General features: G+C 42.7%; 1 protein-coding gene across 15 annotated transcripts in view; it reads left to right on the forward strand.

The window, feature by feature from the left end:
• The window catches only part of RIC3 (RIC3 acetylcholine receptor chaperone), an 82784-nt gene that overhangs the window by 8241 nt on the left and 49284 nt on the right, over positions 1-25259 (forward strand). For 13 of the 15 annotated variants that reach the window (XR_013829339.1, XR_013829340.1, XR_013829341.1 and 10 more), the window contains exon 1: positions 17627-17898. The exons of 1 other annotated variant lie outside the window; for it this stretch is intronic. Coding sequence is in view for 5 of the 14 variants with exons in the window: in XM_079928733.1 (XP_079784859.1) it covers positions 17775-17898 (124 nt within the window). In the remaining 9 variants the exon portion in view is untranslated. Of the gene's footprint in view, positions 1-17626; positions 17899-25259 lie in introns of those variants that run through there. One more of the 15 variants, XM_079928731.1, reaches the window with a different exon arrangement.

Here is a 25259-nt window from a genome sequence, read left to right on the forward strand (position 1 = left end):
AGAGGTGCATTGTCCTAAGTAATAAAAAGATTATGTGATGATCACAGTATCTGACTCATCACAGGGCTACTTCTCTTCAGCTAGAGGTACCCTCTTCTCCCTTCCTCCAGGTCGGTGCAGCCCCACACAAAGCTGTGTGGCTTGCTAAAGAGTGTGGATGGAACGTTAAACCCCACTTGCCCCCTCAGCCAGACACCCTTGTACAGGGCACCCCTCACCCAACTGTAAGCAGCCCCCTTGCACGCCATCCCAGTGTCTGATATCACCCCCACTAGGCAGCAAGTGCTGTGCTATGTAAATCCCCCAACACAGGCAACTGGACAAGACTTTGGTATCTGACCAGGAGCTGGCAAATCAGATTCTTGTGTTTGGAAATCTGGATTATAAAATATGGAGAAAATCACTTAGTAGCAGGAGCAAGAAAGTAAAAAAGATGCATCCAGAAATGACTTGCAGTTGAGCGTGTGGCCAGGAGTCCTGAAGGGCCATTGAGGGTTAAGGCAAGCGGAAATCGACAAAGTATGAGTTAAAAGGAGCTGGAAACTCAACAGGCCTACAGAGGGTGTGTGGGAGAGGAGGGGCAGACTCGCAGGGTTAGTGATGGAGCATGGCAGTGAGGAATATGAAGACCAGCCACAAAAGATCTGGAACCTTCCAGCCCAGGCTCATGACACCTTGCATCGTTAGGGTCCTGTCCCTGAGTTGCTGGAAAATGCAGATTCCCTGTTTTTTTGCCTCCCTTCCGTGGGATGCTCTGTTCCTTGCCCACCAAAGACCCCTGAGTAAGACAGAAAGTTATCCTCTACCACCTGAGGCCTCAGAGCCAAAGTCAAGTGGCCCCCCACCACCACCACTATTCATCTATTACCTTCTTTCTGGTCCTGGCTTGGGAGCCAGTGTGGGGTTCCAGGGGTGGGATGACAAGAGCCGGTTATCTGCTTCTCTAGGCCCCATTCTTCAGGGTACCATGGGGGACATATAGGGTTGTGCCTAGGGAAGGAGCCCCTGAGGACAGGCTCAGGGCCCACGACCCAATCGTGCTGCAGGGCTAGGAGATGGGTGGAATGGATGGACGGGGGAAAGCTGCCTGAAGCAGCTTTAACCTGATAGCTGGGGCCGAGCTATGGCCGCAGAGCTAGCTACACAGGGGTGGCTGCCCCCATGTGGGGGTATCCTGAGGGCCTGTGGTGAATCCTGACCCCACCCAGGCCCACAGTAGCCTAAGCGCCTGGCGGGGCAGGTAGGTCTGACCCCTGGGAAAGAGAGAAGGGACATGCCATCATCGGGTCCAGCACCCCTGGACAAGCTTCCCCTTAGCAGCTCACCAGGGGGGTTGGTGACTCTTCAGCAAGAGAGAGGACCCCTTATCTGGTCATCCAGCTCTTTGACAAGAGGGACAGTGGTCCTCTTCCTGCTTTCTAGCCTGCAAAGTTGTCAGCTGGTGATCCCAGAAACTGTTGCTTTGGTTCCCATACTCACAGTGCCATCTGCTGGGAGGATGGAGGAGTGATCCGGGGGCTGCCCTGCATTTGGGCCCAAGCCAGAAGTCCCGTGCAAGGAAAGCCCCTCTCTCCTGCTAGTCCCAGCCAGAAGGTCCCAGTCTCCTTCTCTTCCTCTGACCTCCCAGACCCTCTCTCATACCCCCTCTGGGTACCCATCCCTCTTTGTCTCGGGTTCCTCGCCTCCAGCTCCCTACCTTATATAGTTGCTCCCTGAGGATGGATTCAGTCCCGAGCATGGGGGTACAGGCACAGAGCAGGAGATTTGGGGCACGGGGCCCCTCCAGCAGAAGATGATGCCTGTCCCCTCTGGTATGCCAGACGAGGTCAGGCAAGGGAGAGAGGGCCACAGGGCTCAACCTGTCATAGGTCTGGCGGGGAGGCTACATGGATATGCTGCTTCCAGTCAGCCCAAGGGCTGCCAGCCCACAGGTCCAGGCCCATTCCAGAGCTAGCTGCACATGAAGCCTGGAGGGGAGGGGCAGGGTGGGGTGTGCCCCTGCTTGTAAACTCTGCAAGGAAGTCAGGGGAGTCAGAGCCACGTAGCAGAGCAGGGAAGAGAGGGAAGAGACCTCTGAGACCTCCCACCACAACCCCACTTTATGGACGGGAAAACTGAGGCCCAGAAATAGGGTGCATCACACTGAGCTTTCAGATAAGAGGAACTACGAAAGCACATTCTTGAAGGACTCAGAGGACATCTAGTCTAATCCTTTCACTTATGGATGGGGAAAGCAAGACCTGGAGGGTAGCAGGAGGGAGAGATGCTGACATGCTCCAGGTCGTGATGCTAGTTAGTATCTGTCCTGTGCTTTTTCTGTGCACCAGCCTGCCCCAGTTTGAAGAGGTCAGCTCCTAATGTAGGATCTGCTTGAAGGCAGGAGGGCTCTGGGAGAGGAGATGGGCAGGGAGGCCGCCTAGCCTTCTGGTGAGGAAGAATGCTGAGGCAGCAGTCACTGACTGCCCTGTCCTGCTGTGAGTTCTTACCGTTCCCCTTGCTGCCCAGAGCAAGGCCAAGGTAGGAGGCTTACTTTTTCCTGCATTTTTATTTATTCATCTTTTATTCATTCCCATCATGTCAGTGTATATTGTTTATATTGTAAATCATATGTATTCCCACACTCCCTCTTAACGAAAAGGCCCAAGAGTACAGATTGTTGAAAAGCTGTAAAAAAAAGGTGGCAGCTGCAGCACATCTCCATCCCCCTTGGGGGCTCCCAGCGGGGCTGCAGAAAGTCCTCATTCTACCAAGCTGAGGGCTGAGACCACCTAGACCTCCCCAAGCACCCACTCAGGGCAGCATGCTCCCAGTAGAGAGAGCATGAGAAGGAGGAGGAATGAGAGTGCATGGGGGTCTGCAGGGAAACCTGAGGATGGCATTTTCCCCAAGCCTCCTTCCTGAGCTGACCAGGTAGGGCTGGACTGGGGTACCAGCTGCCTGAAGCCATCTGAAGGAGTGAGCCAAATCCAACGTAGTCTGCAGGAAAGCCTCAGGTCAACATAGAGATGGATTGGAAATGCCAAAACCAAAGGAGAAGAAGCAGATTTGTGAAGAAGTGATGGAGACAAGAATTGGTAACCTACCAGGGCATGGCATTCGAGCAGAAGCAAGTCAGGAACAGAAGCAGCAAGCCCAGGAGGGGCTTGGTGGGCAATCGCAGTTTGCATTTATAAACTGACTGAAGTGGAGGGAGGGCCTAGAGCTCTGGCCAGACTGGGATTTGAAGAACTAGGCTGAGCAGATGCATCCTGCAGCTGTGAGACTGAGCAAGTGGAAACTGCTACATATATCTCTGAGTAGTAAAAAAAAGAATCATTATTTTTTTTAACATCTTTATTGGAGTATAATTGCTTTACAGTGTTGTGTTAGTCTCTGCTGTATAACAAAGTGAATCAGCTATATGCATACGTATATCCCCATCTCCCCTCCCTCTTGCATCTCCCTCCCACCCTCTTTATCCCACCCCTCTAGGTGGTCTCAAAGCACTGGGCTGATCTCCCTGTGCTATGCGGCTGCTTCCCACTAGCTATCTATTTTATATTTGGTAGTGTATATATGTCCATGCCATTCTCTCACTTCATCCCAGCTTACCCTTCCCCCTCCCCGTGTCCTCAATTCCATTCTCTATGTCTGTGTCTTTATTCTTGTCCTGCCCCTAGGTTCATCAGAACCATTTTTTTTTATTCCATATATATGTGTTAGCATACGGCATTTGTTTTTCTCTTTCTGACTGACTTCACTCTGTATGACAGACTCTAGGTCCATCCACCTCACTACAAATAACTCAGTTTTGTTTCCTTCTATGGCTAATACTCCATTGTATATATGTGCAACATCTTCTTTATCCATTCATCTGTCGATGGACACTTAGGTTGCTTCCATGTCCTGGCTACTGTACATAGAGCTGCAATGAACACTGTGGTACATTTTTTAATTATGGTTATCTCAGGGTATATGCCCAGTAGTGGGATTGCTGGATCATATGGTAGTTCTATTTTTAATTTTTTAAGGAACCTCCATACTGTTCCCCATAGTGGCTGTATCAATTTATATTCCCACCAACAGTGCAAGAGGGTTCCCTTTTCTCCACACCCTCTCCAGCATTTATTGTTTGTAGATTTTTTGATGATGGCCACTCTGACTGGTGTGAGGTGATACCTCATTGTAGTTTTGATTTGCATTTCTCTAAATATTAGTGATGTTGAGCATCTTTTCATGTGTTTGTTGGCAATCTGCATATCTTCTTTGGAGAAATGTCTATTAAGGTCTTCTGCGCATTTTTGGATTGGGTTGTTGTATTTTTGATATTGAGCTGCATGAGCTACTTGTATATTTTGGAGATTAATCCTCTGTCAGTTGCTTCGTTTGCAAATATTTTCTCCCATTCTAAGGGTTGTCTTTTCGTCTTGTTTATGGTTTCCTTTGCCATGCAAAAGCTTTTAAGTTTCGTTAGGTCTCATTTGCTTATTTTTGTTTTTATTTCCATTTCTCTAGGAGGTGGGTCAAAAAGGATCTTGCTGTGATGTCATAGAGTATTCTGCCTATGTTTTCCTCTTAAGAGTTTTATAGTGTCTGGCCTTACATTTAGGTCTTTAATCCATTTTGAGTTTATTTTTGTGTATGGTGTTAGGGTGTGTTCTAATTTCATTCTTTTACATGTAGCTGTCCAGTTTTCCCAGCACCACTTATTGAAGAGGCTGTCTTTTCTCCATTGTATACTCTTGCCTCCTTTATCAAAGATGACCATATGTGCGTGGGTTTATCTCTGGGCTTTCTATCCTATTCCATTGATCTATATTTTTGTTTTTGTGCCAGTGCAATACTGTCTTGATGACTGTAGCTTTGTAGTATAGTCTGAAGTCAGGGAGCCTGATTCCTCCAGCTCCGTTTTTCTTTCTCAAGATTGCTTTGGCTCTTCGGGGTCTTTTGTGTTCATGCAAATTGTGAAATTTTTTGTTCTAGTGCCGTGAAAAATGCCATTGGTAGTTGATAGGGATTGCATTGATCTGTGGATTGCTTTGGGTAGTATAGTCATTTTCACAAGGTTGATTCTTCCAATCCAAGAACATGGTATATCTCTCCATCTGTTTGTATCATCTTTAATTTCTTTCATCAGTGTCTGATAGTTTTATGCATACAGGTCTTTTGTCTCCTTAGGTAGGTTTATTCCTAGGTATTTTATTCTTTTGTTGCAATGGTACATGGAAGTGTTTCCTTGATTTCTCTTTCAGATTTTTCATCATTAGTGTATAGGAATGCAAGAGATTTCTGTGCATTAATTTTGCATCCTGCTACTCTACCAAATTCATTGATTAGCTCTAGTAGTTTTCTGGTAGCATCTTTAGGATTCTCTATGAATAGTATCATGTCATATGCAAACATTGACAGTTCTACTTTTTCTTTTCTGATTTGGATTCCTTTTATTTCTTTATCTTCTCTGATTGCTGTGGCTAAAACTTCCAAAACTATGTTGAATAATAGCACTGAGAGGGGGCAACCTTGTCTTGTTCCTGATCTTAGAGGAAATGGTTTCTGTTTTTCACCATTGAGAACGATGTTGGCTGTGGGTTTGTCATATATGGCCTTTATTATGTTGAAGTAGGTTCCCTCTTTGCCTACTTTCTAGAGAGTTTTTATCATAAATGGGTGTTGAATTTTGTCAAAAGCTTTTTCTGCATCTATTGAGATGATCATATGATCATATGGTTTTTATCCTTCAATTCATTAATATGGTGTATTACATTGATTTACTTGCATATATTGAAGAATCCTTGCATTCCTGGGATAAACCCCACTTGATCATGGTGTATGATCCTTTTAATGTGCTGTTGGATTCTGTTTGCTAGTATTTTGTTGAGGATTTTTGCATCTATGTTCATCACAGATATTGGCCTGTAGTTTTCTTTTTTTGTGACATCTTTTTCTGGTTTTCATATCAGGGTGATGGTGGTCTCGTAGAATGAGTTTGGGATTTTTCCTCCCTCTGCTATATTTTGGAAGAGTTTGAGAAAGATGGGTGTTAGCTCTTCTCTAAATGTTTGATAGAATTCGCCTGTGAAGCCATCTGGTCCTGGGCTTTTGTTTGTTGGAAGATTTTTAATCACAGTCTCAGTTTCAGTGCTTGTGATTGGTCTGTTTATATTTTCTACTTCTTCCTGGTTCAGTCTTGGAAGGTTGTGTTTTTCTAAGAATTTGTCCATTTCTTCCAGGTTGTCCATTTTATTGGCATATAGTTGCTTGTAGTAATCTCTCATGATCCTTTGTATTTCTGCAGTGTCAGTTGTTACTTCTCCTTTTTCATTTCTAGTTCTGTTGGTTTAAGTCTTCTCCCTTTTTCTCTTGATGAGTCTGGCTAATGGTTTATCAATTTTGTTTATTTTCTCAAAGAAGCAGCTTTTAGTTTTATTGATCTTTGCTATTGTTTCCTTCATTTCTTTTTCATTTATTTCTGATCTGATCTTTATGATTTCTTTCCTTCTGCTAACTCTGATTTTTTTGTTGTTTTTCTTTCTCTAATTGCTTTAAGTGTAAGGTTAGGTTGTTTATTTGAGATATTTCTTGTTTCTTGAGGTAGGATTGTATTGCTATAAACTTCCCTCTTAGAACGGCTTTTGCTGCATCCCATAGGTTTTGGGTCATTGTGTTTTCATTGTCATATGTTTCTAGGTATTTTTTAATTTCCTCTTTGATCTCTTCAGTGATCTCTTGGTTATTTAATAGCATATTGTTTAAAGTAAGGAAAAATAAGGCTTAAAGTAAGGAAAGCTTTCTTAAGCATACAACCCCAAAGCCTTATAGGAAAGGCTAATAAATCAGGCTATAAACAAGGCAAAATCTCCTCTTTGACAAAATCTAGTTACTTCCAGGTAGCAGAGTGGATATTAGCTTTCTTGTTTGTATCTGTATTGTTTCTTATAATAGACATGTTTGTTTTATAAAAACAAAATCACTATCTTTAAAAAAGGAAATCAAATAATTAAAACAACCAATTATTTTGAAATGTCAAGAATTAAAAGCAACCATATAAAAAATTAACTCAAAATTGGTAATACACCTAAATGAAGAAATGTAGAAATGTAGAAACAGAAGAAAAGGTAGGAAAAAATCTTCTTGACCTTGGGTTAGGCAAAGTGTTCCCAGATATGACATCAAAAACACAATCCAAAAGAGGAAATATTGATAAATTGGACCTTATCAAAATTAGAAACTTTTGCTCTTTGAAGGATACTCTTAAAAGAAAAATATCAGCCACAGATTGGCAGAAAATATTTGCAAATCATATACCAGATAAATGGCTTGTACCCAGAATATGAAAAGAATTCTGAAACTCAACAAAAAGAAAACAGCCCAATTGTTTAAATGGCAAAAGTTTTAAATAGACACTTTACCAAATAAGCACATGAAAAATGCTCAACAACACTAGTCATTAGATAAATATAAGTTAAAAATATTGGGACATTCTGGTATACATAGATAAGAATGGATAAAATTAAAAAACAAAAACTGACAATATCAAGTGCTGATGAGGATGTGGAGCAACTGGAACTCTCAGACAGTCCTGGTAGAAAAGCAAAATAATACAGCCTTCTGGAAAACATAGTGTGGCAGTTTCTTTAAAAGTGAAACACACAGTTACCTACGTCCCCAGAATCCCATTTCTTTGTATTTATCTTAGAGAAGTGAAAGCCATTTCTCTACGTACAAAACATTTGTGTACAAAAACCTGTACACAAATGTTTATAGCAACATTTCTTAATTGGTAAAAACTGAAAACAACTCAAATATTCTTCAACAGATGAATAAACTCTGCTGTATCCACACAATAGAATACCACTCAGCAACAAAAAGCAATGAACTACTGATACACACACCAACTTGGATGAATCTCAAATGCATTTTGCTAAGTGAGAGAACTCGGTCTCAAAATATCGCATACTATATTTTTCCATTTATAAGACATTCTGAAAAAGGCAAAAACATAGAAACAGAAAACAGATAAGTAGTTGCCAGGAGAAGGTGTAGGGGGAGGATCTGAAGACAAAGATGCAGCACATAGGAGTTCTCTGGGTTGTTGGAATTGTTCTGTATCCTGAGGTGGTGGTTATAAGAATCTACGTACCTATAAAACTCATAGGAAAAAAAGTGAATTTTACATTTGTCAGTTTTAAAATTTAAAAAAAAAATCCCCAGTGATTCAACTTTCCACATTCAAAACGCTGATGTGAATGAACAGCTGTATCAACCCAGAAAGTGAGGGAGAGTGTAAAGATCTATAAGGTGCCAAAACTTTATGAAAACATGCGACTGTATCCTTGTGGTGACACTATTTATTCACATAGCTGCATCAGTTTCGTAAGAAAAACAAAATTAAAAGAAGACCACCCAAATAATTACCATTTCAAAAAATATTGAAAACAAGGGCTATTGAGGAGAGTTTCTGCTACTTACCAGTTTTGCCACCCAATTTATTTCTGCCTTTTGTTTTGATCGCATAGTAGTGAGAATATTCTGATGCCAGAGAAATGTAGTGAAGACAGCAACATATTTTAAGTTTGCCTTTCAACCTCAGGATAATCTTCAATTAACCTGTTTCAGAAGCTTGAAAGTAAACAGTAGAAAACTTTTATTTTCCAATAGAGAATCACCAGAGTTATCTGTTTGCATTCCTTATTGAATAAAGTGTCACAAATGAAGAACTCCAAACTTATCACCTTTTATGAACACAATTTCTAAGAAATACAAATATATTTATATAAATGGCAGAAGAATGAAGAATCTTTATCCTTAGGCTGTAGTTTTTTTTAAATGAGTTAACCTGACAGTGCTCGTTAATACAACAGAAATTGTCAGTATATTCAAATTTAATATATACTGCATTCGAGTACGTGTTCTATTCTCAAAATAGTTAAAAATATATTTGAAAATAAAATTAAGAACAAACATCAAAGGAAGCCCAGCAGCACCTGAATTTCTACAGAACACCATTTAAAAACCACCCAGCCACAGCATGGTAAACACCATGTAAGCCAAACATAAGAATGTGGATGATCAATCATTCACTGTAAACCTGTTCCCACTTTATTTACCCAACTGTGGTTTTCAGCTGTTATATAATAGGCATGTAAACTGATTTCCAATCAGTTTAGTTTTTCCAAAGCACTTTGTCTGTAGAATCTAGACATTATCATCTTCATTCATTCATCCAAATATTATTGAAATTTACCATGTACCAGGCACTGCTCTAGGCACTGGGTATGCAAAAACAAGCAAACTCCTTGCCCTCATGCAGCTTATAGTCTAGAGGAGAGGGGCAGGAGAGAAATGAAAGTAATAAGCAGCAGAAGGTGATAAGTTGCTGCTGTAGACTTAATGTTTGCATCCCCCTGAAACCTAACCCCCAATGTGATGGTACTTGGAGGTGGAGACTTTGGGAGGTGATTAAGTCATAATCTCATTAGTGAGATTAGTGCCTTTATAAAAGAGACCCCAAAGAGCTCCCTTGCCTCTTCCACCCTGTGAGAACACAGAGAAGACGGTCATCCATGAACCAGGAAGCAGGCTTTCACTAGACACCAAATCTGCCAACACCCTGATCTCAGACTTACAGTCTCCAGAGCTCTGAGAAATACAGATCTGCTGTCTCTAAGTCCGTGGAACTTTCTTACAGCAGCCCGAGCAGACTAAGACAAGTGCCATGGAAGAAAATAAAGCAGAACAGGGGGGCTAAGGGGTGTTTTACCTTAAAAACGTTGGCCAAGGAAGATCTCACTGAGAAAAGTGACATTTGAGCAAAGACTTAAAGGAGGTGAGGGGTCAAGCCATGCAGATGGTTGGGGTAAGACCATCCCAACAGAGAGCACAGTGTAAGGGCTCAGGGTGGCACTGCCCAGGCACGTGTGAGTGACAGCAAGGAGGCCAGTGTGGCTGGAGCTGGAAGAGACATCCCGGGAGATGTACTCAGAGAGGTGAGGATATTTACGAACCCTGGCTGCCTGGGACCCCCTAACTTCATAGCAGGATCCAACCCCTGTCTCTGCCCCTTTCGCTTGAAGGATCACTGTCTTCCAGTACATTTGGGAGAAACAGCCTTTGCCTCAGGTGCATTCTTGACCAGATACACTGCAGCCTACTTCTCTGCATTCACCAGGCCAACCCACAGCCCTCCATTCACCTTGGCTGTTGGGATTAGCATTCTCTACTGCTTCAATGCTGCTGCCTCCGCCCTGGCCTTACAAGATGACAGTTCCTTGCTCCGAGTGGAGAACAGTCCCCTCCCTTATTCCCTAGCACCAATGACACATGTTGTGTCAGACTTTTCTAAAGGTTTGAAGAAATCATAAGAGGAATCAGTGCAAGAGGAAAATCTGGATATCACTGCATTAAATCCATAGGCCACCAGGCATTGCCCATCCCAGGGAGCTCTTTCCTGGCTGACTCTCTATTAGCCCAAGCTCCTCCACAAATCACCAGCCTTCAAACCCTGCCTTCTCTTCCCCAGACCCTAGGCTGTCAAATTCCTGTCTCTGGGCCACCAAAAGTAGCCCCAGATTTTGCAATATAACAATATCTCATTGAAGGAAAACATCACTTGAATTTATTCTGAGAAGCCCCTTTGTCTTGTCTCAACTCAGTCCAGATGACCCTCTGGACCTTGCCTTTGCCTAACCAGAAGATTTCTGGACGCATTTTCCCTCTGCCAAGATCAAGTCTTTCATCTTGCCTAGAATACAAACACGTCTGCTGGCAACTTTTCTAAAAATGACAACATTTTACTTATATGATGCTTGATACAATTAAAAACTGTTATGTGTCATGGAAAACAGAAAGCAGGAGCCACATTACTAAAATGCTTTAATTTCTCTTAAAGTCAGAAGGAAAGAAGGATTTTTAGGTAGAATAATAATATATGTATATATATGTATGTATAATATATGTATGTATATATATATAATATTAACATACATGTCTTTATAGCAGTGCAGTCATAAAATATAATTTTAAATATGTTTTTTGGAGGGTGGGGCTCATGACATTCCTACTGTGACCCTGCAGCCAGTCAGAGCTGCCATGACTTGAACCTGACTGGGCATTGATGCTGAGCAGTAGTGTCTACGCCACTCAGATTTGGTAACAAAATTACAGCAAAACCAATGTGGCCCTTAAACAAAATAGAATGATATTTAATTGCTCGTTGTTAGTGATCAATAAGAAGACAGTAAAGCTATAGTTACTGATTGCATAAATATCTCCCAGTGAGAGAGAAAGTGGGCATCAATCCAATCAAGTTATGAAAAAAGCCCAAAGGGAGGAAATTAGCTAGAATTAAACTGACTTCTTTATGACTCTTCTCTAGGCTCTAGGTCCTTGATCCCTAGTCCTTTCTAGAAGCAGGTTAGACATTGAAAAATAACTATGTGCACTTAAGAATAATAGTAGCAGTGATGGTAGCAGCATTTAATCTGAGGCAAGCTCTCTTCTGAATGCTTTGTGTGCAAATTCACTTATTTGTTGCAAGAGTCATGATACTTTCAGTTGCAAGCGATAGAAGTCCAACTCAAGTAAGCTTAATGCACACCCCAAAAATGGGAGGAATGTATTGGCTCACGTAGCTGGGGTAGATTCAGGGAAGCTCAAGGAATCAAGGAAGCAACAGGAGCAAGGAGAGTCTTGGGGGTGGAACCAGGATTCAACACCACCAGGCTCGCTCTCCATCCGCCTCTTTTCTGCTTGTTTCTTCTGGCTTCGCTCTCCTCCTTCAGACAGGCCTATTCCACATGGTGGAGAAAACAGTTATCTGGAATCCCCAACTGTGTATCTGTCTTAGTTTGGGCTCCCTGAAAGCAGACTGCAAGGCAAGAGTTTGGGTGCACTGCTCTATTTGGGAGATGATCTCAAGAAGCATGATGAGGGAGTGGGGAAGTGAGACAAGGGAGGGGAAGAAGCCCCAAAATGGGCGTGTGGATGAGCAGTCACAGCTGGAGCAGGTAGAGCCCAATTCCACTGGGATGCCTCAGAAGGAATGTGCAGAGAATCCCTCCGGTTGTCCACCTGGAGCAAGGAAGCTGAGGTATTTATCTCCCAGCTCCCCTGTCTCATTGTTTGAGAGTTGCTCTGGGGATGGGAGCTCTCCAGCAGGCCTACCTTGCTCCCCCAGCCAGAGAATGGCCTTATGCAGAGAGACACAAGACCCCAAATTCTGTGTAGGAACTGTCAGCAGGTGACCTCAAGGGTGGACCAATGGGATACACGGGAGCACCTATAACATCCACAACAACTCCTTCCAGCCCCAAGGCCCCCAAAGCAATGTGGAGCTGCTGCTTTTCCAGCTCCAGTTCCAGCAAGCCCTGTGAGGAACCCTGATCTAGCAGGCTTAGGTCACATGCCCAATCATGAGTGGACCAATCATTAGTCCAGGGGAGCAGAGGGCTGCTTCCTAGGAAGGGGAGTAGCTTCAACTGTTGGAATGGGAAAGATTCCCTTGGTCCTTTCCTCTACCCTCTTTAGTTACCCAAACCCATATTCACTACAGAAGGACTTGAGTCGTAAGGAAAAAGGCACTGACAGACACTAAACTGCCTGGTTCTCCAGTTTTCACCAACTTGCTCTCCCTGCAGAAAGAAAACAGTCATTATCAAAAGGCCAATTGTCATTCAGCCTCTTTAGAAAAATTCCCATTAAAGATAAAGCAAATTTTAATTAGATTAAGTATCCAATTACTGTAATTACATTTTTTAAAAATTCACATCATGAAGATGACCCTTTTTAAAAGGGTTACAGGAATAATTAGTGTATTCATATTAACTAAAATGTATTGGATAATATTTATACCCAGAAGACAAAGTACATTACACACATTTCACCTTTGGGGGAAGCTTGCAAATGTTTTGGCAGTGGCATGAATATTTATAGGCAGGAGTGTGCTTTAGCAAGATTATGTGAGCAAGCATTTAAATGCTCACCATTCTTTACCCAGGGGCAAAGTATACAGAAAATGTAGTGCAGAGATTATGGATATGCAAAGTGTGACTTAAGCAGGGAATTTCTATCAGTTTGCTTAATTAATTGGAGCCAAAGACTATTTCTTCTCATTGAAGGCAGAAAGGCCCAAGGTATCCAACTGTGACTTCTCTCTGTTCTGTGTCACCAGGGGCAGGGGCCAGCGAGGAGTGTTGGTAGCAAAGCAGTAAGGGTATTCTCACCTCGCCACCAGGAAATCTGGGTCCTCATGCCATTCACCTTTACCCACACAGTCCCAGTTGGGTAGAGCTTTAGGGTGAGGAATATGGGCCTTCTAGAGGTTTCCTCCCTGTAGGTTTTCCTCTGAAACCATCTTCCCTTTTCGGATTCCAATTTCCTTTCATTGGACATGCTTTGAGCTGCAGCTCCTGCTGCTGTTTTGGTCTCACACACAATTGCCTTCCAGGCTCCATCACATTTGCTAGCTCACGGAGGGAGGGAGGGAGGGGAAGCAGGTGGTATAATCTCCATTTCACAGGTGAGAAAGCTGGGGCTCTGGAGCTTGGAATAACCCCCAGAACTACCTTGGGAAAACTCCACAGAACTAGCCTAGTAAGGGAACTCTGCCACCACTGACCCCAGACCTGCGTGGCCTCTGCTCTGCCTTTAGGAAGCTACTGATGGCCGCCACCAACTGTGGGAGCTTCCGCTTCTGCTACCACCTATGGCGGTCAAAAAAGGCAGCCCAGGCATCGATGTTTCCTCTCATAGATAACTTCCAAACCGAAATCAGGCATGGGTACATCTGACTGGGGAAACAGAGTTATGTATCTGCACCCCAGTGGCCAGGGGAAATATAGTTTGTTGGATTCTACATTGAGAAAGTGAGGTTCTCTCTCAGATGTGTCTAACATCTGACAAAGAAAGGCTATTTAAAAGATTGTGGACAACCACAACCGGCAGATGTTTATCACATCCCCCTTATCCCTGATAGAAATCCCATCCATCTCTCAAGGCCCTGGTCCAACGTACCCTCTTGGGTGTATCCTGTCCCATCTCCTGCTTGCCTCCTTTAGCCTTTTCATTCTGGGCTTTGAAGTTACAGGCCTTGCTCAGTTTTCTGGATATTTGGGTCTCACTTCCCTGCTCACCACCCTGATTCCTGCCTTTAATAAGGGTCCGTGACTCTACAGTGGAGCTGCTATGCTTCCTTGCCAAGGTACATCCTTGGAATCTCCTCTGGGATGGAGAAGCCTCAATAACAGGAGGAAATACATTTTCGGAAATAGCTAAAGTCACTGTGTTAGAGTTCCCCAGAGAAACAGAAACAACTGGATACTGCTCAGTACGTATTTTACTCTGACTCTATCTCCTCCCCTTGACGTCCCAAGCCTTCTGCTTACCGTGCTTTCTGGATTCAAGATCTGTCATCAGAAAAATGTCAAGTTTGAAAATCACTAAGTCATAGAAGTAAGTAAACAGCCTGTTTGACAGAGGGCTAAAGGTTAGACTATGATCAATGACTATGAATATGACAACTTTACACTGAGTGACTTTCCAGTGTCTCTCATGGACGGACAGTTCGGGGCCCCTAGGCAGTGTCAGTTGGAAGCAGCTGCAGTTAAGTTGCTCTAGCTGCAGTGCCTCGAGGGCCTCATATCAGGGAGCCCCGCCGGTCATCACAAGGCAGAATGGAAATAGATTCCAAGGAGAAGGAGGCAAACAGAGGTCCCCTCTCTTTGGGCCTAAGGCTGAGAGAGCCCCTCTCGACCGCTTACTGCACATCAGAGGAAGGTAGGTTCTCTTCCTTGGATCTTGTGGCCCATGAGCAGTTTGCTTCTGTGCTGAAATTGGGTGTTAAGAAAGCAGAAAGGAGCTAAAGCAGGAGAATTGGGAAGGCGATTATCACAGGGATAAGAATGCCAGCAACACAGGAGAAGCTGCTAGGGAGTAATTTACAAGTTCCATGACAGTGGGACTGCAAGTGAAAGGAAAAGAGGTTTGTTCTGAGTGTAGAACCATAAAAAATAGAATTAGACCAAATAGTTACTAGTAAGAGCTGGCATTTATTCAGGAAGTTTTGTATAATCATCAAAGGATTTATGCATGTAAAGCAGTTAGAAGTATGCCTCCGAGTGACTGCTGCTGCCACTGCTACAACTACTCTGAAAACAAACTACAACTCTTAGAAGAGCGTGTCATCTGAGTGCTTATTACACCCTCTGTTCCTGTCACCTTTCATCCTTCCAGTAACTCCTCATTCATTCAAGATTTTAGCACCTGGATCAGTATCTTCTTTTCCACTGCATTTCTGTCCTCATACTTGGGAATTTCAACATAAGGGTGTACCCTAAGTTTCCACTGTGGCCTCTTATCATTTACATGAGCATTCTTGCTAATGTTATCTTCTCCCAGACTTCATTTACTATTGGTGGGCTGATCACTTCCATATTTGTTTCCAGCCCAAATGTCTCTTCTGAGCTTCGGACCCGTATACCCAACTGGACAGCTCTGCATGGACATTCCATGGAACCTCAAACTCAACTCATCAAAATCTGAACTCATCTTTCTCACAGATCTGATTCTTCTGTTCTCAAAATCTTGTTATATGGAATCAATGTCTATCCAGTCACCCGAGTGAGAATTTGGGGGGTGATCTGGGATTCCTCTGCACCTCTTAGACTATCCCATCAGTCTTCACCTTCCTAAGCTGCACCTGCTGTCTGTGAGTCCAGAGCATCTCTGGTTCCAGAAAGTAAAACTGGTGGTTAAGAGAGCAAGTCTTGGAGTAAGCATGCCTGGATTCAAACAATAACTTCCAATGTATATTGTGTAGTTGTTGTCAAGTTACTTAGGCTTTCTGTTCCTTAGTTCTCTCATTTGTAAAGTGGGTACATCATATTTCTTACTTCATAAAGTTGTTAGGAGAATCAATTGTTATGATATGGAAAACACCTGGAACATAGGACGTGCTCAGTAACTTTCAGTGCTGTTGATGATACCAATGATGATGATGCCTGAGTGATGCCAGTAGGGGCAACCACCTGGCTGCAGTAATTGAGGAGCCAGATTTGGAGGATATCAACTGCTTCTTGACAGACTTTCAACCAATCCTTCTTTATTCAGTCCCACTCCACATTTCTGCCCTTAAAGGAACTCAGTGCTTCCAACTCCTAGTACTTTATAGGTCCTGAAGGCCGAATTTGTTTGCTGCTTAGAGTCTTTCTTTCTGTAGGCACTTCACTTTTTATGCTCTAAACCTGCACGGCCGGATATGGTAGCCACTAGGCACATGGTTATTAAGCCATTGAAATGTGACTAGTGCTACACATGTGGAAGTGATAATACTTGGGGTGTTTGGGGTTAAATAAGTATATTATTAACTTCACCTGTTTATTTTCACTTTTTAAATGAGGCTACTAGAAAATTTTAAATTCATATGTGACTGGCCTTATATTTCTATTGGATAACGTTGCATCTTATAAAATTTTGACATTTGTTGTCTGCTGTCATGTTTTCTCCCATTCTCTCTAGTCTTTTAGTTGATACACTCTATCTTTTTATTTTCATTATTGTGAGGTGTCTGGGGAAAGCAAAGATAAGTGGGTGTGCTCCGTCTGCCATGTTTAACTGGAAATTATATCCAAGTTTCTCATAACCTAGTTCCTGCTTACATTGCCTTATCACTTTATGTCCTGTCACCAATCCCATGGCCCAGCTAAAACGAATTACTAATAGTTTTCAGAACACGTAAGGAAGCTTCGAGTTTACGCCTTTGCTTTCTTGCATCCTTTCCCTGGTATACCCTTCTAACTCCTCCCACCTGTCTGCCTACTCATTCTTCAAATACTCAGATTTCACCTACTCTCGGGAGTTTTCTCCTCATTCCTCCTCCTTCCAGTTGAGCTGCCTGCTCCAGAGTCCATCATTTTTCCTGCATTTTCTTGTTTCTGTAACTATCTACCCCATACGGAAGCCATCTTATTCATCAGATTCTGTAGTGCCATTTCAGGGTCTGATACATAGTGAGAACCGAAAGAATGTTTGTTAAATAAAGCCATAAAGACAGTAACGAAGAACTGTGGGGCTACAGAGGAAGGAGAGGCTGACTAAAACAGTTTCATGAGGGTAGTACTTTTCAGCTGTTTTTCAGAGAAGTTTTTAACAGGTGGAGATGCGTTAGTAATTTTCCAGGCAGAGGTAACACGATAAGCAAAGATTCCCTGAAGGCAAGAAATATGCTGGGGAAATAGCAAATGATCTAGTTTGCACGGAGCGTTGGTAAGACCGGACCACGCAGGGCCTTGAGGTCATAGCAGTTTGACCTTTCTATGAGGATAAAGAGGAGTTTTTGAAAGATCTGAAGCTATGGAAAGCTTAAAACGCATTACAGCTGCGTCGTAGTATCATCACCTTGGTATGCAGATGGACAATGGAGGTGCGGGGCCTGGGTGGGGCCTTAACGAGGAAATTAATGGGCAGTCTGGGGCGGGGAGTGAGCAGTGTGGTGAGCTGGATGGAGAGGAGGGACGACCATTGGTTGTTTCGACGGCAGAACGCCGAGGTGGGCGTGGGGCGTGGAAGGCGTGTCTAGTCGGTACAAATGAGAGGGCGCGGGTACCACTCATTGCACCAGGTGACTGCGCGGGGGGAGCAGGTCAGCCCTCCGCCGCGGAGCCGGAGGCGCCTGGTCACTTGTCCCTCGCGCGGCGCCGTCTGCGCAGCTCTCGGTGGGGTCGAAGGAGGCCGCGGGCTTTGCGGTTCTACTTCTGGTTCCGGTTCCGGTTGGAGTTCACCTGCGGCGAGGGCGGGTGGCCATGGCGTACTCAACCGTGCAGAGGGTGGCCCTGGCCTCGGGGCTCGTCCTGGCTGTGTCGTTGCTTCTGCCCAAGGCCTTTTTGTCCCGCGGAAAGCGGCAGGAGCCACCGCCGCTCTCCGAAGGTAAGCGATTCTACAGGGAGGGCGGCTCCGGGGATCTCCGTCCCCGCTAGAGAAGGCGGACCCGGCGGCGTGTGGGAGGTGCCAAGCCCCTGGGTTCTTTTGACACCAGCGGGCAGCTGCCCGAGCGGGTCCCTCCTGACCTTCCACCGCAGGCAGGACCAGGAGCGCACGCAGACAAGCCTGGGCACACTCCCCGGTTGCTGGTAGCCCCTTCCCCTCACTGGCCTAACGCAACTAGTCACCGTCTGCTCAGGTGCTCTGAGTCAGGAGGGCTCCCTCTTGGATTCGCCTCTTCAGGGCTCCCGTATGCTTTTTGTTGTGCATTTGAATGAAATAGTTGGAATTGGTACTGTTAACCTTAATTCATTGTGTACTTTCAGTTTGGTGTTGGGTGCTCACTGCTTCAGGCTTTTTTTGTGCTTTTGTAAATATAACTTGAAGATTTTAATAGTAAGAATTTAAATTGCTGAGATGAACAAAGCTCTGCGTTCCCCTTACCTGCACAAGTATTTTTTAATCTTTTGTTAGTGGCGTGATGTATGTGGTGGTTAAAAATCCACTCTTTGGTTTGCATTCTGGGACTTTATGGGTGAGTGTAACACGACAGGGATGCCAAGGCTGGGAGAAAGAACTGGAACAGTCCTTTGTAGGTCGTGAAGTTACTCTAACTCGAGTCATGGTTTTACAGTCTCCACACTTACACTAATATTCAACCTGTTGATTGTTGGACAGCTGCTTTTGAACTGAAACTCATTTCCCTCTAATCTGTATACACTGGCTGTAACTCCACCCTCTTGTACCTCACAGATAGTAAATACTAGAAATGCAAAGCACCAAGCTCTAGGGATGGAGAGCAGATCGAACTCATAATTGTTTATAGAGTTTGCTTAATAATCTTTGTTTGTGAAACTCTACCCGGGAGAGACTTCTTAAAAACAAAAAAGTACATGGTGTTTTTTTTTCTTCATTCTATTACAAAACCCCAAAGGTTTTACTCACTTTGTCTAATGATATTGTCTGCATTGAAGAAGAGTAAATTTGTGATGACCCTAAGCAGTAAAGATTTGTCTAGAATAGTCTCATCACAGTGAATTTTCATTATGCTGAATTATCTTGAATAAGTTCTATTCACTGTGAGTGGGAGACACTCTTCTGAATGTTGTATAGAGAGGCGTTTAGACATGGCTTTTTCTCTTAACGCAGGTGGTAATAATCAATGTTCTCATCTTAGAATCTATGCACTTTCTGTTCTCTTCGTTCTTGAAGTGTTCTTTCCTCAGCTTCCTTCTCATTGCTCATGTTTCAGCTCAAATGTGATCTCCTCAGAGAGACTTTCCCTGATGACCCTAGCTAAAATAACTTTTTTTTTTTTTTTTTTTTTGGCCACACTGCGTGGCTTGCGGGATCTTAGTTCCCAGACCAGGGGAACCTGGGATTGAACCCCAGGCCACTGCAGTGAAAGCACTGAGTCCTATCCACTGGACCATTAAGGAACTTCTGACACTACTGTTTCTTTTCACTGTTCCTCCCTTGTCTCCGCATCCCCTCCCTTCCCTAATTAGCAACTGTTTGAACCTGCTAGTTGGAACTCTGGGAAGGTCTTGGAGGCTGAATGAAGCCGATTTTCTGTAATCGAGTAATGAGGGACACAGAATTTTGTGCCCAGGAGCCCCACAGTGTCCTGCTCAGTATCAAGTCTTTCCAGGTTTTTCAGTAGTTCAAAGAAACTAAGAAGCCAAGCTTAGAGAAGATTTAGTTTGGCAGGTGCAGAAGAAAACTTGAATACGAAAAGTGCCTAGAAGTGGGGAGGATAATGAGGGGCTTTAAAAATAATTACATTTTCTAGAGGTTAATGCCAAAGCGAGGGAAATAAAAGGTTAGAAGCCGGACCCAGTAACATGCAATTAACCAAGTTCACATTCTATTTATGAATTCATCTAGTTTATGCCTCTTTGTTATTCCTGTGCTAGAAAACCCCAAGTTCCATCTTCACCACACCCCACATGACTTACACAACATTTCAGGTCTGAAGACAAAATAAACCTCCTCTGGGAAGTCGTTCCTGGCCACCTCCTGACCCCAGGTGCCCCACACATGTGCTGCACTTAACTGCATCCTATCATATACAAGGCCCTAGACTGTAAATGTTGGTGACTGAGAGACCCTTGAGGGTAAGGACAGTGCAGGAAGAGAGGAGGGAGAAGGGAGAGATTAAGAGATGATTCTTAGAAAGAACCGCTGGGTGAACATAGGAGATGAAGGAGTCACTGCAAAGTTGCACCGTCTGTCGTTTGAACAGGCACAAATATTAATGCAAGTTCATGTGCCCGACGAAGCGTCGGCGTTTGGGGCAGAGAAAGGTTTATCGCGAGGCCATGCAAGGAGACAAGGTGGCTCATGTCCTAAAAAGCCTCCTGCTCCTGAAATAACTCTTCACACTCCCCTCATTCCCTATTTCATCATGTTTTATTTTCTCTGTTGAAGGCATTACTCTATGATACGACATCTTCTTAATTATTTACTCTTTTTTTTGTCTCCACCTTCTAGAATGTAAGCTCCTGAGGGCAGGCACTTTGTCTTGTTTACTATTATTTCTTCAGCAGTTGGCATATAATGGACAATCAATAAATACTTTTAAATGAATAAGATTATGAAGATACTAATATTGTGAGTTCTCTTTTTGCATTAATTACCAAAGTAGTATAATCTAGGCAAAAACCTACCTTGAATGCTGTATTCCAGTAACTGAAATTTGCTAACTAAAATCCCTGCCCTGGTATACTGACATTTTAAAAACAGTGAATCCTGACCATTATTGGGTTATATACCCCTTTGAGAATCTGATGAAAGTTATGGATTTTTTTCCCAGGAAGAATGCACATGCTTTTTATACATACATTCAGAATTTGAGAATCAACTCAGAGAATCCACAGAACTCAGACACCCCTGTTTTGAATACAGGGACAGCCCTGATTATTTGAAAATTCCTAAAATTCGTGCCATTGTATCAGTAGCTTCCATTTCTGCCCATTGGCATATATGTGGAACAAGCACAGTCCCTTTTCCATGTAACAACTGTTAGGATAGTCTTTTAGCAAATATTTATGATGTACACTTTTACATAGTTTACACACAACGTATAAATATTGTTAATTCCATGAAAAAATGAGCCAAATCCCTGCCTTGAATCCACAGTTTAGTAGAGGGAAACAGACATTAAATAAGTGCAAAAAAGTGTCGATTACAGGTACTCAAATCCTTGCAGGGAAGTGGGGAGACACGTTAGAATGGTCAGTTTTTTTGTATTCTTTTTTTTTTTTTTTTTTTTTTTTTTTGCGGTACACGGGCCTCTCACTGTTGTGGCCTCTCCCATTGCGGAGCACAGGCTCAGGACGCGCAGGCTCAGCAGCCATGGCTCACGGGCCCAGCCGCTCCGCAGCATGTGGGATCTTCCCGGACCAGGGCACAAAACCGTGTCCCCTGCATTAGCAGGCGGACTCTCAACCACTGCGCCACCAGGGAAGCCCAGAATGGTCAGTTTTATTGGTGGCTCAAGAAAGGTGTCATGGAGAAGGAGAGCCTTTTTTTTTTTTTTTTTGGTAATAGCTTTCTTAAGATATAAATCACATACTGTGCAATTCATCCATTTAAAGTGTGTAGCTGAATGGTTTTTAGCATGGTCACAGAGTTGTGCAACCATTAGCACAATCAATTTTTAGAACATTTCATCATTTTCACCCCCCCAAAACCCATACTATTTAGCCATCACCCTTCAACACTCCCCAACCCCTTCAGCCCTAGGCAACCATTAATCTACTGTCTGTCTTTATAGATTTGCCTGTTATGGGCATTTCATATAAATGGAATCATACAATATGTGATCTTTTGTGACTGGTTTCTTTCACATAGCACGTTTTCAGGGTTCATCCATGTTGTAGCATTTATCAGTACTTCATTCCTTTTTTTTTTTTTTTTTGCGGTACATGGGCCTCTCACTGTTGTGGCCTCTCCCGTTGTGGAGCACAGGCTCCGGACGCGCAGGCTCAGCAGCCATGGCTCACAGGCCCAGCCGCTCCGCGGCATGTGGGATCTTCCTGGACCGGGGCACGAACCCGTGTCCCCTGCATCGGCAGGCGGACTCTCAACCACTGCACCACCAGGGAAGCCCGAGTACTTCATTACTTTTTATGGCTGAATAATATTCCATTGTGTGGAATATTCCATCCACATTTTATTCATCAGTTGAAGGGCATTTTGGGTTTTGATTATTAAGAATAACACTGCTGTTAACATCTGTGTATAGATTTCTGTATGGATACATGCTTTGGTTTCTCTTGGGTATATGCATTTGGGAAATGTAAGCATTTTAGTGTAGCTGGAACTAAGAGTGGAATCTCTGGCTCATATGATTACTCTATGAGCAGTTTTGAGGAACTGCTAGATTGTTTTCCAAAGTGGCTGCATCATTTTACATTCCCACCATTAGTGTGAGGGTTCCACTTTCTCCATATCCTCACCGACATTTGTTATTGCTTGCCTTTTTGATTATAGCCATCCTAATGGGTGTGAAGTGGTATCTTATTGTGATTTTTTTTTTGTATTTCCATGATGACTAACAACATTGACATCTTTTATAGGCTATTTGTGTATCTTCTTTGGAGAAATGTGTATTCAGACTTTTTGCACATCTTTAAATTGGGTTTCTTATTGTTGTAAGAGTTCTTTATGTATTTTAGGTACAAATTCATTATCAGATATATGATTTGCAAATATTTTCTTCCACTTAGTAAGTTGTCTTCACTTTCTCGATGGTGTCCTTTTAAGAAAAGTTTTAATTTTGATGAAGTCTGACTTATTTTCTTCTCTTCTGCTCTTGGTGTCATATCTAAAAACATAATTGCCAGATCCAAGGTCATGAAGATTTATGCCCATGTTTCAAGTTTTATAGTATTTACTCTTATATTTAAGTCTTTGATCCATTTTGAGTTAATTTTTATACATAGTGTGAGGTAGAAGTCCAACTTCATGTGGATATACATTTATCCCAGCATTATTTTTGAAAACACTATTCTGTTTACATTGAATTGTTTTGACACCCTTGTTGAAATTCAATTGACTGTGTGAGAGTTTATTTCTGGACTCTCAATTCTGTTCCATTGATACAAATATCATATACACCCATCCTTATGCCAGTACCACACTGTCTTGATTACTGTAGCTTTGTAGTTTTGAGGTCATGAAGCATTAAGTCTTCCAACTGTGTTCTTTTTTCAAGATTAATTTCTGAGTCTTGTGGCCCAGCATTTCCATACACATTTTAGGATCAGCTTATCAGTTTCTGCAGAAGCCAGCTGGGATTTTTGATTGTGTGGAATCTGTAGACCAATTTGGAGAGTATTGCCATCTTAACAATATTAAGTCTTTCAATCTATGAACATAGGATTTCTTTTTATTTATTTAGGTCTTTAATTGATTTCAAAGAACTTTGTAGTTTTCAGTATACAAGTCTTATTTTGTTAAATATATTCCTGAGTATTTTATTCTTTTTGATGTTATTGTAAATTGAATTATTTTATTAATTTTATTTTCAAATTGCTCACTATTTTTTAGAAACACAGTTTTTGTGTATTAATATTGTATTCTGCAAACTTGCTGAATTGTTTATTAGCTCCAGTACATGATCTTGTTCTCTGCGAACAGAGATTGTTTTACTTCTTTCCAATCTACATGCCTTTTCTTTCTTTCTTTCTTTTTTGCCTAACTGCCTGGGCTAGGACCTCTAGTACAATGTTGAATAGAAGCAGTGAAGAGGGAACATCCTTGATTGTTCCTAATCTTAAGAAAGCTTTCATACTATTAAGGGTAATGCTAGCTGTGGATTTTTTTAAAGATGCCCTTTGAGGGAGTTCCCTTCTATTCCTAGTTTGTTGAGTATTTTTGTTATGAAGGGGTGTTGAATTTTGTCAAATGCTTTTTGTGTGTCTAGTGAAGCGATAATGGGGTTTTTGTCCTACATTCTGTGGATATGATGCATTACATAATTGATTTTGGGGTGTTAAACCAACCTTGCATTCCTTGGCTAAATTGAGGAGGTAATTCTAAAGTGTTTTTATTAGCCAGATTAAGAAGAACATTCCAGGCAGAGGGAACACAGAGCAAAAACAACACCCAGAGCCTTGAAATAGCTTTAGAGTTGTAAGAGATGAGACTTGGGGCCAAACTGTAAAGATTTTTTTTTTCTGCCATACTTAAGGAGTTTGGATAGTATTCTAAAGGTAGAGGAGGCCATTGTAAGTTTATGAGTAGAAGAGAAACATACAGTCTGAAAGGACACCTTGGCAACAGTATTAAGTCTGTATCGTGAGGATTTTTTCAGGGAGAATATTGTTGCTGTAGTCCAGTTGAGACATGAGCATCATTAAGCGAGTGTCTTTGGGCTCATCAGTTAGGATTCTCATGATAAGTCACAGGAAATTCAGCTGAACTGTCTTAAGTCAAAAAGAGAATGTATTGATTAGTCCAAATGAAAAGACCCTGTGTTCGAATTGGCCTCCTGTGTGCTTTGATCTAGAGATTCACAATCTGATTTTCTGTGTCCTTTTCACTTCTGGGTTCCTTCTCAAGTTGACTCTGTCTGTTGACTTCTCAGGGTAGCAAAAATAGTTGCAACAGTTCCAGATATCACCTCCTCACACTTAATTGTCCAGAGAAAGAATGTTTCTGTTCTTTTGAACTCTTCCTTCACTCCCATCTTACTCTTATCCCCTCCCCCTCCTCCCACACCTATTCTTTCCCAATAGTTCCAGCTAACACATCCTCCCATCTTACTAGCTTGAGTTAAGCTATTTGCAGTGCTGTGGGTAGAAAGAATATGCTGATTGACCACTGTGGAGTTGAGAGTGACTCCCAAAGGGAAATAGGGGTACAGGAAGAAGAAGGAGTAAATGGAGCAGGGGAGGCATCAACGTTGGATAGGAGGGAAGAAAACAATTTTAAGAGACATTTTTAAATAGACGTGGAGCGTGAGAGAGAGAGAGGCATCTTGAATTATTCTCAGTTTATTGGCTTAGGTGAATACATAGATGGTAACACCCTTTACCAAAATAGTAATGAAGCAAAGTAGATTAAAGGGGAAAGATGATGAGTTCAGGAATTTGCAGACTAGTGTCACGTCCCCTTCTTCCATCTTTTTTCCTAAGTTGACATCCCTAGCTGCCTCATCCATTCCTCATATGACATAGTTGCAAGTATCTAAACATAGCCCTCTTAGATGGCAAACAATAGCAAGTGTAAGCCAGTTAGCTCATGGAAGAGCAACCCCCCCCACCCCCCTTTTTAAAATTCTTTACTTCTATTAATGC

Source organism: Stenella coeruleoalba, assembly GCF_951394435.1.
Source record: "Stenella coeruleoalba genome assembly, chromosome: 8".
NCBI classification, from domain to species: domain Eukaryota; kingdom Metazoa; phylum Chordata; class Mammalia; order Artiodactyla; family Delphinidae; genus Stenella; species Stenella coeruleoalba.